Source organism: Amaranthus tricolor, chromosome 6 (assembly GCF_026212465.1).
Source record: "Amaranthus tricolor cultivar Red isolate AtriRed21 chromosome 6, ASM2621246v1, whole genome shotgun sequence".
NCBI lineage: Eukaryota > Viridiplantae > Streptophyta > Magnoliopsida > Caryophyllales > Amaranthaceae > Amaranthus > Amaranthus tricolor.
Genome location: NC_080052.1, coordinates 21,715,520 through 21,731,654, shown reverse-complemented (window position 1 = coordinate 21,731,654; position 16,135 = coordinate 21,715,520). Strand labels below are relative to the sequence as shown.

The following is a 16,135-nucleotide window of genomic DNA, read 5'->3' as shown; positions in this document are numbered from 1 at the left end:
GTTTTTTTTACACTATTCTTAATAGTGTTATTGACCATTTATTTGTTGTTTGAAACTCATCCATAAAATAATAGTATACCATTTTATTAACTTCATTCTGAAATTGTGAATACATAACCATATTTAGGTAAAATTGATCAGTTTAACGTCAAAGTTGGTTATCTATAGATCAAAATTGAAATTTTTATTTTAGTTGATCTATTTAAAGTTTACTTTAAGTTGGTATGTTATATGCGTGAATTGGGTCGGCCTAAATTGACAGTCTCATCATGAGACCGTCTCGGCCAAGTTTTTGTGATACGTCTTATCAAGTGAGTGTGATTGTTAAAGTTACGCGGAAGCCATGAAAAGATTTGGAAGAAAAAAAATTTGAATGAGTTATTCTTTTAATTTTGTTGATGATTTAATTTTTTTTCTCTATTCCTTTCTTTTAAACAAAGAAAAAACTTTCTTTTTACCATTCTTCTCAGACTTCCCTTCTTTTCTGTGTCTTTTTTAACCCGTTAAATTCTTGTCAAACATAGTATAAAACTTGGGAGTTAGGATCACATTCCATATGTAAATATTCGAGATGTAGGGCTTCATCAAGCATCTACTCTTGATATAATCAATTTTCACCCGTTTACCCATAAGCTTGTCTTAGGCGTAGAGATATTCATTTGGATTATCAGATTGATTCCGAGTTAAGTAATTTTAGTCGGTTAAAAAAGAGTCTTGTTTCCACATTGATTTTTATATGATTTTAAATTCATTTTGAAATCGGGTCAAGTCGAGTTCAGTTACAAGGTTGGGTGAATATCGAATCAACATGTCTATTTTGTAAATCTCTACTTAGCTGCTAGGGAACACAAAGCTCAAAGATAGCTATGAGCAATTAAAATATCTACATGCAAATAAATACTACCTTCGTTATTTATTAATAGCTATATTTCACTTAAAAAACTCTTACATAAAAAGGTAAAGTGTAGCTATTATTAAATAATCGAGATACTATTTCAAAGTGATTGCATGATTTAAAGGAGTATATAATTGCATTACAATATTCAAATTAAGTATAAAAAAAGTCAGACATATATTAGTTGTTGAATGAGGTATTCTTTTTAAGAGACTTTTTTAGTGAGACCATTTCATATTATAATATGTATTAGTTTGATTCAAGGTGTTCATTCGATCGTGCCGATTAGCACTTCATTCATGAGTTAATATTTAATTTAAAAGATTACACTTAATCAATACTATTAAAGTGAAGCTGAATATTAAAGCTCTCAACGGGGCCGGCTCTAGGCAAGGGCAAGAAGAGTCTGTGTCCAGGATCCATGAAAAAAGTAGACAATTTTTGCCTTTATATGCATCGAACTTGAGACCTTGTGTAATTAAATTGTGCATTTAATCAAGTCAAAGTGTTAATAATGATAATTGTTACCTTATTTACTAATTATTGAATTATAAGTGCACAATTATCAACCAAAAAGCGAATAATTAGGACTCATAAATTATTTTTTGCTCTGGGCCCTCCCAAATAAATCCAAACAATTTCAAAGGTCAAAGAAAGCTTGTATGGAACTTAAAACATAGTGAGATAGAGAGTATTAATCCAGATTAATCTGATAACAACTGCATTTCTAGTAAAACGCTTTTATAAGAAATATATACAACAATTGGATTTTATTCAAATTTGTTTTATGAGGTTTCGATGGTTTATGGGCAAACTTAATATGAATCATAATCAAACATATACTTGCAATATTTTATTATTCTAATTTTGGTTAAGAGGCTTTCAGCTACATATGAACACACGATAACAAATAACAATAAATTAAAAATATTATGACATCTAGGGATTATGCAAAAATTGTTGATCGTAAATTGTTCTTTGTTATCAACCCATATATAATTTCATATGATTAGTACTTCAAATTTCATTATATATATATATATATATATATATATATATATATATATATATATATATATATATATATATATATATATAGGATCAAATAAGAAGGATTTTAAAATGAAAAGGGTTAGAAAGATTTTTGTTTGATTTTGTTTGGTTACTATATATACAAAAAAGGATACTATGTTATAAATTAAGAACATTTTAAAAATTATTTCATAGTTACCTTTTTGTATAATATAGTTACTTTTACGATTATGAGTTTTTGGCTCAATCGTGACTATAGATTTTTTTTATTTTAGCATATATATATATATATATATATATATATATATATATATATATATATATATATATATATATATATATATATATATATATATATATATATATATATTAGCATATTTAGAACACAAACACAATCCATAACAATAGTGCATCAATTTCCTAAAACTTTTAATTTACATACTGGAGTCCAAGATGCACTGTCACTTTATATATTAACCTTACTCAAATTGTGGATTATTTATATCACAAATTCTTGTATGAGATGGTCTCACCGTAAGACATGCCTCATACTCGAGTTAAATACCTCAACAATTGAAACTTTAGCTTGTGGGCTTTTTGTTTTGAGGTCGTCTCACCGTGAGACGATCTCATACAAGACGGATTGTATTTATATGGAGGAAACAATTCTAAAGCCATACAAGCATTTCTCAAACAAAGACATATCATCCTTGAAAAGATTAATACTCAAAGAAAACCCACCATCCCTATTTGGAACCAAGAAGGATAACCCTTCATACTTGACCCCACCAGCACCACCAAAAATAGGGTTACCCCACCCAAAATCAGTTTCATAAAAGTGCAACTTAGCCCAAGAATTTATCATAAGATTTGGGCTTGTAATACTCTCTGGCCCACTAAGTACAACCATTGGATCATCTTTTGGGAATGTTTCCAAGAAATTAAGGGCAGATTTCAAGTATTCTTCATCCTTCGTTCTTTGGAGTGCTTCCTTAATTTTAGTGGCAGCATACCATAATGGGTTGCACGTGATATCACGTGATTTAGCAATACAAGCTGTGAAGAATACTAAATTACCATAATACCCTTTTGGTGGATTTGGATTCTTCAATCTAGACCGTCCATCTATTGGTATGTAAAGTTTAACATCTTGATCAGGTTGTAGTCCACGCACTTTGCATGTGGTTCGCCACACATGAGCAGCTACGATTTCAAATGTACTAAAATTGCTTATTTCTGCTTGTTTGGGTGTTGCTTCTTGTTTCAATGCATTGATTAGAGACTTGGAAAGAGTGAAGGAGCTCTCCATACTTGTACACATCTTACCTAATATATATAGTAAGTATAAGTAATGATAATGTTAGTAAGTTGAATTTAGGGTTAGCCTTAAAGATTTGAGAGATTTGAGGTGAAATATTAATTATAAGTTTTTAATTGCTAAATATACTATTCTATATACCTAATACCTCTAACTATTAGATATTAAAGCCTTAAAATTTACATGTTGATCATTTTGATAAGAAAATATATCATTTATTTATAATAAAAAAATTGTTTAATTTTAATTTTTTTAAAAAAATTAATAATAGTTAATTTTTTAGAATTCTTTATCCATTTGATTTACCTAAATTTGACCTAAATACGACAAAATTAGACTCGAAACTAATATGATATGAAAATAACTTGATCCAAAAACCGATGCGACTCAAAATCGACCAAATGATTTACATATAGTTTTAAAATATTAAATGTGAAAAGTTTTATTCACACCCACCATCATAATCATATTTTGCCTATAGAATTCAATAAGTATTAGACGCAAAGTTATGGTCAAAAGCTTCTTATATATTTAATCAAAGTAAAATAAGAAGAAATTATAATTCATTGGTGAATTGTTGGACTCATGAAATGCACAAAGATTATAATAAGTGGAGTAACATTTAATAAATTTCCATTACGTTTTGATTTTTGATTTCAGTCTCGCACATTCCGTCTTGGCTACTACTCTTAATTAGCATGTCGCCAACAATTCAACATAACCTTTTTATTTATCAATTTTATTACAAAAAGAAAATGATGATATCAACATCAAAAATATTTTTCCAAATATGAATGAAGTTAATGTGATTTGAAAGAATTAATTATACATATTAAGATTTATGAAATATATAACAATAAACAAATTTAACAAAATTATCAAAAACTACAAAGGGTAGGAAGAGGCCCAACCATGAGCTTATTTAGTGAAGATTTGAAAAATATAAAATTATTTAACAACTTAATTTCAAAAATTAACATATTCCTTATTTAGTATGGCCTAAAGCACCCACTAACACCCTCTACCAAACAAAATTAACATATATTACTAAATTTTTATCTTAGTAATTATAAGTTCAAACTGCTTTACTTATCTTAATATCTCCTTTTGATTGTTCCATTTTTACTATTTTTAACCTCTTATTGAATTAATTACAATAACTAACTTTGAAGAAATACTATGGGCTGGGCACGCTGGGAACTAGAGACAAGGGTGGTGGACCCGATTAGATGGGGCTTGGGCTTAGGGGCACCGGTGGGGAGGAGGTCGGGGTGGCAAGGGTTTAATTTGTTTTTTTGTAAATTACTTTCTATTGTAAGTTACTTTAAGGGGAGTTGTTTTAAGAAAACAACTCTTATTATTTGGATTATTCATGACTAATTAATAGAAATTAGAAAAATAATAAATTATTTTGGATAAGCGAGTATTAAATGTTATTTGATATAGCTATTTATATTAATAAATAATTGAAAATATCATAATTACCATACTATCTTTTATGGACAATATCCATGAAAATTATTTTGGTTTCGTGGGTAAGTTGAAATTTTTTTTTGAGTGACAAACTATTTTGAAAAAAGATCCTAATTTTTTAAGGTTCATGTTTGATGAAAGTTCATACAAGTTGTAAAATTCATATCTTGCAAATTTATAGTAGATGTAAATTTATGGTCATAAGTTTTTTCATTGTTATTGGTCACTTGTCGGACTCATGATGAAACCCCACAAGGATTTTAATAGAATTTTGTCAAACTAATGTTTACTCATCATTCACCCAATACATATTTGCCACGCATCTTCCGTTTTGGCTATTATTCCTTTGTCCTCATAAAATTGATACAATGAAAAATGAAACATGAACTAAAAAAAATAGTGAAAATATTAAAATTGTGTAATAATTAAAAAAAGTTAAAGAATATATATATATATATATATATATATATATATATATGAATAAATATTTAAAAAAACAATGTAAATACCTGAAATAAAAATTATAAAAGTTGGTTAGACTTTTGATTGCTTTAAACACATTAATCAATTTTATTATAAAAAAAAAAATTGACGAGAACTTGAAAATTTGTGCGTTAGTGGTTTGTACTTTGAATTAGAACAAGTCTTTCTTACATAATTCGAGTTTTTTTTTTTTTTTTTTTTTTTTTCCAAATAGTAATGAAATTATGCGTTGACTTAATATTTAGTGGTTAGCGTTCAACAAACGCACTAAAATTATTAATTATACGATTAATACAACTACTATTTATATGTGTTGATATTGACTTTGTTATACTGTCATTTTTTTTATTTTAAATTTTTTCACTTTAGGAAGAGACTTTAGGAAGAGAAATTTAAATTTGATTTTTGAAATAGACATCAAATAAAAAATATATTCATATAGAATTTGTTAGATTCTTCTTGATGTAAAATTTTTAAATATATAATTTTTACAATTTTTATAATACATACTTAGATATATTAAGACTCAAAATTTATTTTGAAAAACGTATGAAAAGTAAAGTGAACAAACAAAAAGAAACAGAGGGAGTACAATCCTATATCCTACCACAACTTCATTATTTGAACTTTTAAGTTGATGGTTCCTTTGAATATTTTATATACTTTAATATGTTTCTTTACATGAATTCGTGACCTTTCTATCACGTTGGCTCTAAAACATAAGTTAAGACTTTAGGATATGTTATATAATTTAACAATTGTTGGAAGAATAAGTGTAAAATTTTAAATTTTATGGATTATATTAAAAGAGTTAAATATATATGGATGATAATTTTATAAACTCGTGAGGATTATTTTGATAAAAGAATGTAAAAATAACAAACTAAGTGAAATACAAAATTAATAGTGTAGCCAATTAATATTTTACTTTACTCAAGTCAATTTGGGTTAAAAGGGTGTGAGATCGTCCCTCTGAGAGACGTCTCTCTAGCCCAATTCATTAATACTTAATATCTATTATTAATATTTACTTACGTTATTCTTAATGTCTATTTATCGTATTCTTAATTAATTACCTACTTAAAATATTTTTAATGCCTACTCACAGAGACCAACCCAAGAATTGTGGTATATTTATTTATTGTTCATTCCAAATTAAACGGTCAAATCTTTTATTTATTTTAATTTTATTTTTTTTAATATAATTGAAGTTTTTTTATAATGCACGTTAAAAGATATTGATACTTAAAATTTACTTTGAAAATTGTAAAAAATGTATAAGAAGGGATCAGAGCAAGTAATTATTTTTACTAAGATATAGGCAAATGACGAGAAAAATATGATCATGATATCTATAGTTGGTGAACATTTATTTTTGACTTTTTATAATCCTATTGATTGTTACTTTTGTCATTATAATCTCGCAACTTAATTGATTACTTTTCATAATAATTTAAGTTTTTTAATCGTTCATATTTATTATCTTAATTGTTAATTTAACATTAATTATTCAACAAATATTGTTTTCTAGTCAACAATGCAACTTTCAATCTTCTACGGATGCAACAAAATGTTGATTATACTCAAATCAATAACGTTCTTGAATTACTACTCTTACCTCAAATTCATATACCAAAACTTAAGATGACGAATAAAAATACCATTCTAACCTCTTATTTTTTTATATTTAGTCCGGTAGATGTGATATGTACGAAGAAAGTAAAGGGTATTTATAAGTAGTAGAAATTAAACCCTTATTAGAAGGTTAAAGGGAAATTATTCAACCATTATTAGCCTATCATTTCATGGGGATCCAATAAAAAGAATATTTAAAATTAAAAGGTTAAGAAGCATTTTTCACCAATGCTTTGAATAAGATAAAAAAATCTAAGATCATTATCGAGCAAAATAACATTTAATTGTAAAAGTCACTATCTCATACATAAAAGATACTATGTTATAAATCTGAAAAATATTCTTAATTTATAACATAATATATTTTTTTTATACATAGTGATTAACAAAAAAATCATTTTTATCCTTCCCATTTAAAAATTTATCTTATTTGATCCTACATCATCATTTCATATAGTCAAGTATCAAGAAAAATTAAGAATTGTATACTAACCAAAGGAGACAGTTGGTGGTAAAGATGGCTCAAACTCCAAGTGCCGAAATTTGATTTGGTTCAGGTCGTGAGCCGTAAACTGGTGAATAGCTGATCTATCATGCACGGGCAAGACAAGAAATTCAAGCCCCCGCGCAGCTCTTGCCCACGAGCTCATAAAGTACGCGTATGCACTTCCATCATTTACATGGTGATGCGTAGCAATACCCATGCATACACCCCCACATTTAAAGCGAGTGAATTGCACCATAAACAAGGGAAATGAAGAGAGACCTTTAGAGTAGTCACATGTAGGAATGACCATCTTACGAAGCTCAATATTAGACTTATAGTTTTTGAAATTTGTAAGCGCAAGGGATGTTTGAACCTCAACGAATAACACCCCTTGTGCGTTACAATCTATTTCTATTTCACCGTTGTCTATATTTTTTCTCAATCTACCTGCCAATGGGTAGAATGGCATTAGGACTCTACTTAAAGAGTCCTTTAAAATTTGGGTATCAAAAAATGTTGAGATATTGTTGGATTTGTTGTTATTTCCTTGTGGATGATAAATGTATATAAGTGTAGTATGTGAATAAGGTGTACGAATGAGCATATCTAACCGAGAAAGCTTGATAATGCTTCTTGGTGTTTTGCCTTTTGGACATATCATATTGCATTCTCTCATTTTTCTTTTCAATTCTTTTCTTTAAATTTTTTAACATGGAGAAAATTTGTGGCTTCAGAACAATATATATTAGGGAGTAATAAATGTCTAATATTTAAAAAAAAGACAAATATTAAAAAGTCAAGAATTGTGTACTGTCTTCTATAAACGACGGCAGTCTACAATGGTGGAAAAGGTATTACTCCGTCTCTCTCCCTTTGTAATGGAGAAGTTGCAAAATAAATAGAAATTTAATGAAAAGGGAAAATTGGGTTAGAGAGTGTAAGAAAAAATGGATAATATAAATGAGGGGTTAAGATTGAAAGAAAGTATAAGTTTGTTGTAAGGAGTATATTCAACCAAAAGTTTAAGCTTATGGTTAAGGCTTCAGGATATGTTATATATTCTAATATGTTGTGTCGCCTGAGAGTCCTTTGGACTAGAAACATGGATGCAGCACAAGTCTTTCTTATATATCTGATGCTAGATATTCAACTTAAAATGAAGGTGATTGAGATTCGAACCCGTGACCTCTTGTCACGCTGACTTTTGATATTAATTTAACCAAAAGCTTAAGTTTATGCCTGGTTAGGCCTCATGATATGTTATATAATCTAACATGTGAATTTGATTGGAAAAAAAAAAGTGAAATCATTGTAAAAAAAAAAAGAGTATACAATCAATGGGACATATTAAAATAAAAAATGGTACAAAATAAGGGCACAAATAATGTATTTGTTTACAATTTCATATGAGTGCTTAATTATCCTTCCAATTTTACTTCAAGATCAGTCAAAGATATTAAGCATGCGTATGTCTTTTGAGTTTAGGTGAAGTTACATTAATATTGCACCATGATCCGTTGAAGGAATTGTATAGATATCTCCAAAATTACTCATTATAATTAGGAAATATTGTTATTAATATGACAATTGTGATATTTTTGGATTTAATATTTACAAGCTAGAGGATAAATATTATAATTAGGTTAATAAAATTGCTTCCTAATTTAGACTTTTTTTATTTGATGTTTGATTATGTGTTTGGATTGGTTGGGAAGTGTTGTATATTATCTAATAGCAGAAATAATATTAATTTAAATTTATTGAAATAACAAAATCAATCGAAAATAATATTAGTATAAAAATATGATTTATGCAAAAGAATTTGAGGCTTTACAAATGCTCTTATATTTAATTTAAGAGTAGGCTTTTAAAAAATTCTATATGTTAAATGTCTCTTGTTGGCTGGTTGCTTATATCTCAATTACGTTGTCTTATATTAGACAAAGAGGAGAAAATATTAGTTTGCTTAATAAATTTAAAGAGTAACTCATATTATTACGTGATTAGTTTTAGTAGTAGATCTACTTTGAACTTGTAAGTGGACTATATCTTTAACATCTTGTTTCGGTTGTGTCGGAGTCTATTTTTTAATTGTAATATGGTATTAGAGCTCGATTTATTATATTTAATCAAAATTTGGGTACAAATAGAGACTTTTAATTAAATGTTCATTTCCAATTACGTTTGCTTGTGTGTATAGAAAATGTGTTTATAAATTGTTTATTGTTACCTACATATGCATTATCTCATATCGAAAAAGAAGAGAATCCATATCATTTATAAGTTTGAATAGTAATTTTTATTACAATCAATTTGTTTTTAAAATGAAAGTCATATCACTTCTTCAACATGATTGTTTTGCCAACCCATTTCTTAATTATATATATTACCTATCTATCGACCAAGAATGTAATTGCAAATTAAATATTTTCTTACAAGGCTATTCTTTTGGATGCATCTACAATTTTATACACTGTAACAAATTTTACTTTTTGTCTCATTAAGTTTAGTGGCATTAAAAAAATACCACTAATTTATATTTTTAGTGTAAAAATTATAGGTTTTTATTTTAAGTTCTTCTATAAAGTGATTTAGTGGTACTTTATTTGACTTTTAGTGGCATACGTAATTGTTACTATAGTCTATATAATGGCATTTATGAGAATGTCACTAGATCCTATGTCGCGAAAAGTTTTAACATGATTTTTATTATGTTGCTAAAGAGTTTAATAATTGTCACTAAATCTATTATATATATTAGTAGAAATTTAAAATGACGACATTTAAATTAAATATCACTAAATATATTCCAATGAAAGCAAATTATATTGTAGTTACATGGGTTAATCTGCGCATTATTCCAATTTTATATGAATTTTTTTTGTTATTATTAAACACTTTCTTTTTCTAAAATTAATAACCAAGTTCTAAAAAGCTACATTCCGTTTGGTTCCCGTTACCAATTATTGGGAATTGTAACGAATAGTTAAAGTTAGTGTGAATTTAGAAAAATTTCTTCCCAAGTTTAATGATCATAATTTTTATACTTCAATCATCTTTTTCATTCTTAAAATTTAGTTGTTATTAGCTGGTAATAAAAAATTTACGAAAAGAAAAAAAAACTTTATAATAAAAATTCATCACTATATTCAAAATGACACCATATATAATGAAAATTTGCATCATAAATTATTATTAATATCACTATTTAATACTTCTTCTATTTCATTATACTTGCTATATTTGACTTTTTATGCAATTCAATGTATTATATTGATTATTTATATATTAAACTATGTGCATATAAAAATTATAAAAAACAAATATTATGAAAGTATGCGATTATACGATTCAAAAAAATTTCTATTTGACTATTTTTTTTTATACATTAGGCACAATATATGAAATAAACTTAAACCATAAATAATATCGATAACCATAATATAACAAGTATTTTAGAATAGAAAATGTCTAATAATCAAACGAGTCTACTCTAGATTAAGTTAGGTTGAGTCCCTTCAAAATGCTTTTTGATCAATATAGTCCAGTCAATAGTCATTAATATTGGCCATATTGTTGACAATTGAATAAATTACTTTGTCAAAGAATCTAATAAATTAGAAACAACTGCTTAAAAAAAATGTTTAGGGTGTAATAATGCTTAAATATACACCTTTTTTTGAATAATAATATAGATTTTATAAAATGTCAACATTTAAAAATAAGATAGTAATAAATACTCTTTTCGTTCTTTAATGTTTTATATATTCATGTGAGATTTATTAGATTCGTCTTTATATAAACTTTTTTATTATATATTTTTTATAATTTTTTTAATGTATATTCATAGATATTGAGGTTTAAAATTTACATTAAAAATTATACAAAAAGTAAATAAAAAGAACAAAAGTAACTTGAGAAGTATTAAAAAGTCAAGTCTTGTTTAATGTGTACTTCTACACATTAAGGCAGTCTACAATAGTTGAAAAGATATTATTTGTTTATGATTTCATATATATGAAGTGCTTTATTATTCTTCTTCCATTTTCACTTCAAGATCAGACAAAGATATTATTAAGCATAATGAAAATCTACAATAATATTGATCGAACCATTTTCTTTGAAGGAATTGAATAGATATTTCCTAAATTACTAAATATAAGGAATATCAATAAAAATTGCTTAGTAATTTCGACTTCTACGATTTGATGTTTGATTTATGAATTTGGATTGGTTGGAAAGTGTTCTTTAATTCTGTGATAATTGAAAATAATATTAATTTAAATTTATTGAAATAACAAAATCGATCAAAAATAATATTCCCTCCTATTCATCCGATTAGTCCCTTTTACTTTGGGTTACTATTTACTTATCGCTATTAATATTTATTTTATTTTTAATCTATAAGTTCAAACAAAGTTAAGTGAGATTTTGTTTGATTCATCTCAATGTAAGGATCATCAATATCAAAATTTTGTAATTTTTAGTTAATTATAATTAGAAATATTAAGCAATAAAATTTTATCTCGATAAATATAAAAAAAAGTAAATAAGACAAATAAATTAAATAGAAGTGAGTAATAACTTTAAAATAGGACAAAATACTTTTGAAATCTTTAAGTGATCATCTTTAAGTGATTATCTTTGAAAAAGTCTGAGCTTTAGTGTCGCCTCAAAGCACCACCTAGCCTCTATCCCCCATCCCTTCTCTACCTAGCCCACCGACCACCACCACCACCACCACTACCACTCTCCACCTACTCCTCCCCTTGTTAGTGCCATCTGAAAACACCATCTCCCCTCCACTAAACACACCATGCCTAGTGGACTTACCGGTGGTAGTGGGAAAAGGGAAGTTTTTGGGTTCTTTGAAATTCAGGAGGATGGTTGTGTGTTTTGCGGCGGCGGTGGTGGTAGTTGGTCGGTGTTTTGCGATTAGGGGTAGGGGTCTGGATGTATCTGCGCCTGGATATGGAAGGGAATTTAGGTTTTACTGTGTCGGTATCTTGGTACAAGGGGTTAACAGTAACAAGTCTGGGACGGGTAAGGGTGGCGCTAAGGTGAGGGAGTTGGTGATGGCTGGTGGGGAAGGAGGAGGAGGGTAAAGGAGGGGAGGAGGGAAGAGGCAGGTAGGGATTGTTGATTTTCCTTTAAAAAAAATTTTTCAACTAAAATGGCATAACCAATTATAAGAGACACGTGGCATAAACTTTTTATAATCGAAAATTCAACTCCAGCAAGTAAAGGAGACAAGGAAGTCCTTTAAAAGAAAAAATCAAAGTCAAAGGTCAAAATTTTCAAAATAATCAAAAGGTGAAAATTTTAAAAGAAAATCATCCAAACATAAAATTTTTAAAAGTAAAGTTTCCTTTAAAATATGAGGGATTAAACTTGCAAAAAAAAAAAAAAGGTTTTTTAATTGCCCTTATATTGAGTTTAAGTCTATGCTTTAAAAAAAATTCTAAGCTAAAAGGTCAATTGTTGACTTGTTGTTGATATCATATGTGAGTTGTATTATATTAGGTAAAAGAAAAAGATATTATTACTTTTATAAGTTTAAGGAATAAATCTTATTACTATTAATAAGTTTTAGTAGTGGATTTCCTTTATACTTGTAAGTGGGCTACTTCTTTAACATCTTATTTCGGTTGTGTTTGAGTCTATATCTTCATTATAACACGGTATTAGAGTTCAATATATTATTCGATCTTCATAATTGAGAATTTAATCAAATCTCGAATTAGAAACTTCTAATTAAATGTTTATTTCAAGGAGGTTTGTTTATTATAAGGACATTTGTGTATATGGAGGTGTGATTATAAATTGTCTACTATTTTTTATACGAGAATTGTCTCATGTTAAAAATAAAAATAAAATATATATCATTTTATAAGTTTGAGGAGTAAGTATCCCCAACAAATTTGTAGTTTTGAAAGTGAAAGTCCAATAAAACTTGTAAGTGACCCACTTCTTCTTCATGTTTAACTTGGCAAGCCCATAATTTTTTACCAGGCAATCCTTTTGGTGAAATGATTTGCGCATTATTTTAATTTTATATAAGAAAAATTATTATCAACAATTTTTCCTAAAAATAACCAAGTTTTTAAAGATCTATCGGCCCGTTTGATTGTCATTAATAATTGTTAAAAATGGTAATGAATAGCTAGTGTGATATTAAAAATAAGTAAGTTCTAAAGACCTATTTCTATCACCTTTTTACTTCGCAAAACTCATTCAAATGCATTCAGATGGTAAAGGAAAATCTGTGGAGAGTAAAAGTTTTTTTTATCAAAGATTCATATTTCATATCTATATGACCAAAATGACATGATATATTTTATAAAAATTCATTATAAATTATTTTAAATATGATTATTTAATACTAACAAACAAAACAACATTAAGTGAAGTAGAATATGAAAACTAGTTATTCTAGATTGTCAAAATGCTGATCTATTGTCAATATAGCCGGTCAATACTCGATTGGTCATATTATTGATAATTGAATAAATTACTTTGTCAAAGAATTTAATAAAATAGAAGTAAGTGGTTTTCACAAGTTTTTTTTTTTAATTATCGGTTGACTAAGAGTGAAAATTAAATTTATAACGTTGTCAATTCTTAAGTGGTCGATTAAAACTCTAAATTTTATTACAAATTCTAAAGTGGTCGTAAGTTAGGAGTAAATGTGGAATTGAATATAATATCATAGAATGACTTTTACTTCTAATGAATTGACCATCAAATCATTTTTGACCAAAGAAATTCCTTAGTGTATGTTTCATGCTTGTGGTTGGTTTCGTTTCCAAATCTTCTTTCTTGACAAAACAAATACTCCCTCTCTACTTTCATTATGGATTATTTCTTTTTCACTAATTTTTTATATTTTAATTGTCTCATCGTAAGATAACTTTAAGTAGGTCAGCTCAAATTATTTAAAATAAATAACTATTTTCAGTATATGTGGAAATTCAATTTTGATTGTTTTTATGTTTTTTTTTTTACTAATGGGCGTTTTGTACGTCTCGCGGTGAGTCGGTCTCATACAAGACGGGCTGTTAATTGTCTCATTGATTTTGCATTTTTTTTTTTCAACAATGTCTTACTTTCTTTCTTTTAATCTCATCCTTAAACTCATTCTCTTTTTCCATGGTAATCACTTATTTCTATCCTTCACTAATTTTTGTCTTATATTTCAATTAAATTTTTTTTTAAAAAAAAATTCACCAATTTTGCAACTACCGCAAAATGAGAGAAGAGAGCATATAGAGTATACTTTGTTAAAATGGTTCAAAACAGAAAGTACTGTCCAAAAGTTTTGGGAATTGGGAGAGTACCTTACTACCTAAGTACTAGTTTTGGTCAGAGGTTTAATTCTTGGTTACTACCACATTATTATTTTACTTTTCTCCAATCTCCATGATCATTTGTCCAATTATATTTTTCCTTCTTATACCTTATTCATTCTTGCTTCTTGTTGTAATGTAGAATATTCATGTAAATTAAAAAATTAAATTTTTTTTAAATAGTGAAGATATTATTTTATTGTATAATAAAGTTTTTCGAAAAAATATACTTTTCCATTTCATAATGAAGTTTTCACGATAAATATTCACGAGAATTAAGAATAAAATAATATGCAAATTACAACCATAAAATTTGAAGACTTTACAAATTACAGTTATAAAAGCTTTTTATTTCCACTTACATCCAACAATTTACAAAACTTAGCGAATTCAGTCCAATTTACCGGATGACCTGCTAGGTGACCTTTGACCGAAACTAATTAACTTTGACTTTCACTTAAATTTATTAATCTAAGTTAATCACTCACAAACCCTAATTATTCACTTCTTTCTCAATCTCAAACACTTCACCACCCTCCACCCCAACATCTGCACCACCATCCTTCTTCCAAGTTCCACTCCAAGCTTGTCATTTATTTTCTCTATCCACTACAATGATGTAAATGATAAATTTTTGTAATTTTATTAATAATCTAATTTATTTCTCTCTATTTCTTTCTCTTTTAAACAAACAAGAAAAACTTTTTTTTTTTGGATTCTTATTCAAACATACTATAAAGCTTGGAGGTTAGGATCACATCCCGAATGTAAATATTCAAGATGTAGAGCTCCATCAAGTATCTACCCTTGACACAATCCATTTTCACCCATTTATCCAAGAGCTTGTCTCCGTTTTAGTGACTTTGTTTTATTTGATTATTTGACTTATTGTTCACTACTTCACTCATATTTATATTTTATTATTAATCTATAAGTTAAAACATAGTCAAAGATTTTGTTTGATTCGACTTAACACTCAACCCAAGCCTTACTAATATTAACTTTTTATAATCTTTAGTTATGCATAATTAGAAATATTAACTTTTTATAATTGCCTTGACAAACGTGCTCAAACCAAATGAGTCAAAGTCCTTCAAACGGAAGAAATATTAAATATTTTAATATATATTCACAACAAAATATAGTTTTTATTTGTAATTCTAGATGCACAATACATAACGAATAGTGTATATATATTTATATATATCAACAAAAACTCTTGTATAAGATGGTCTTTCCATGAGACACTTATTACATATGGGCTGAATAGCCCAACTAATATGATTATTAGCTTTTAAACTCTTTATTTTTAAGTCATTTCACCAAGAGATAATCTCTTATGAGAATAACTCATATATTAATTTATTAATATATAAAAATAAAATTCTTAATTTTCATATTGGAGTCCAAGACGTACGCCGGTGTAACTCTACTCCAAATACACCCATGCTCAAACGATGGATTAT

General features: G+C 27.3%; 1 protein-coding gene across 1 annotated transcript; it reads right to left on the bottom strand.

The window, feature by feature from the left end:
* Window positions 1-2,339: 2,339 nt before the first annotated feature.
* LOC130815149 (anthranilate N-benzoyltransferase protein 2-like) lies at window positions 2,340-8,047 on the bottom strand. The gene is made up of 2 exons (XM_057681516.1): window positions 7,330-8,047; window positions 2,340-3,253 (listed from the first exon to the last, which is right to left on the bottom strand). Exons 1-2 carry the CDS (start codon window positions 7,997-7,999, stop codon window positions 2,577-2,579), a joined length of 1,347 nt encoding a protein of 448 aa, XP_057537499.1. The 5' UTR covers window positions 8,000-8,047; the 3' UTR covers window positions 2,340-2,576.
* Between the last annotated feature and the right edge of the window lie 8,088 nt (window positions 8,048-16,135).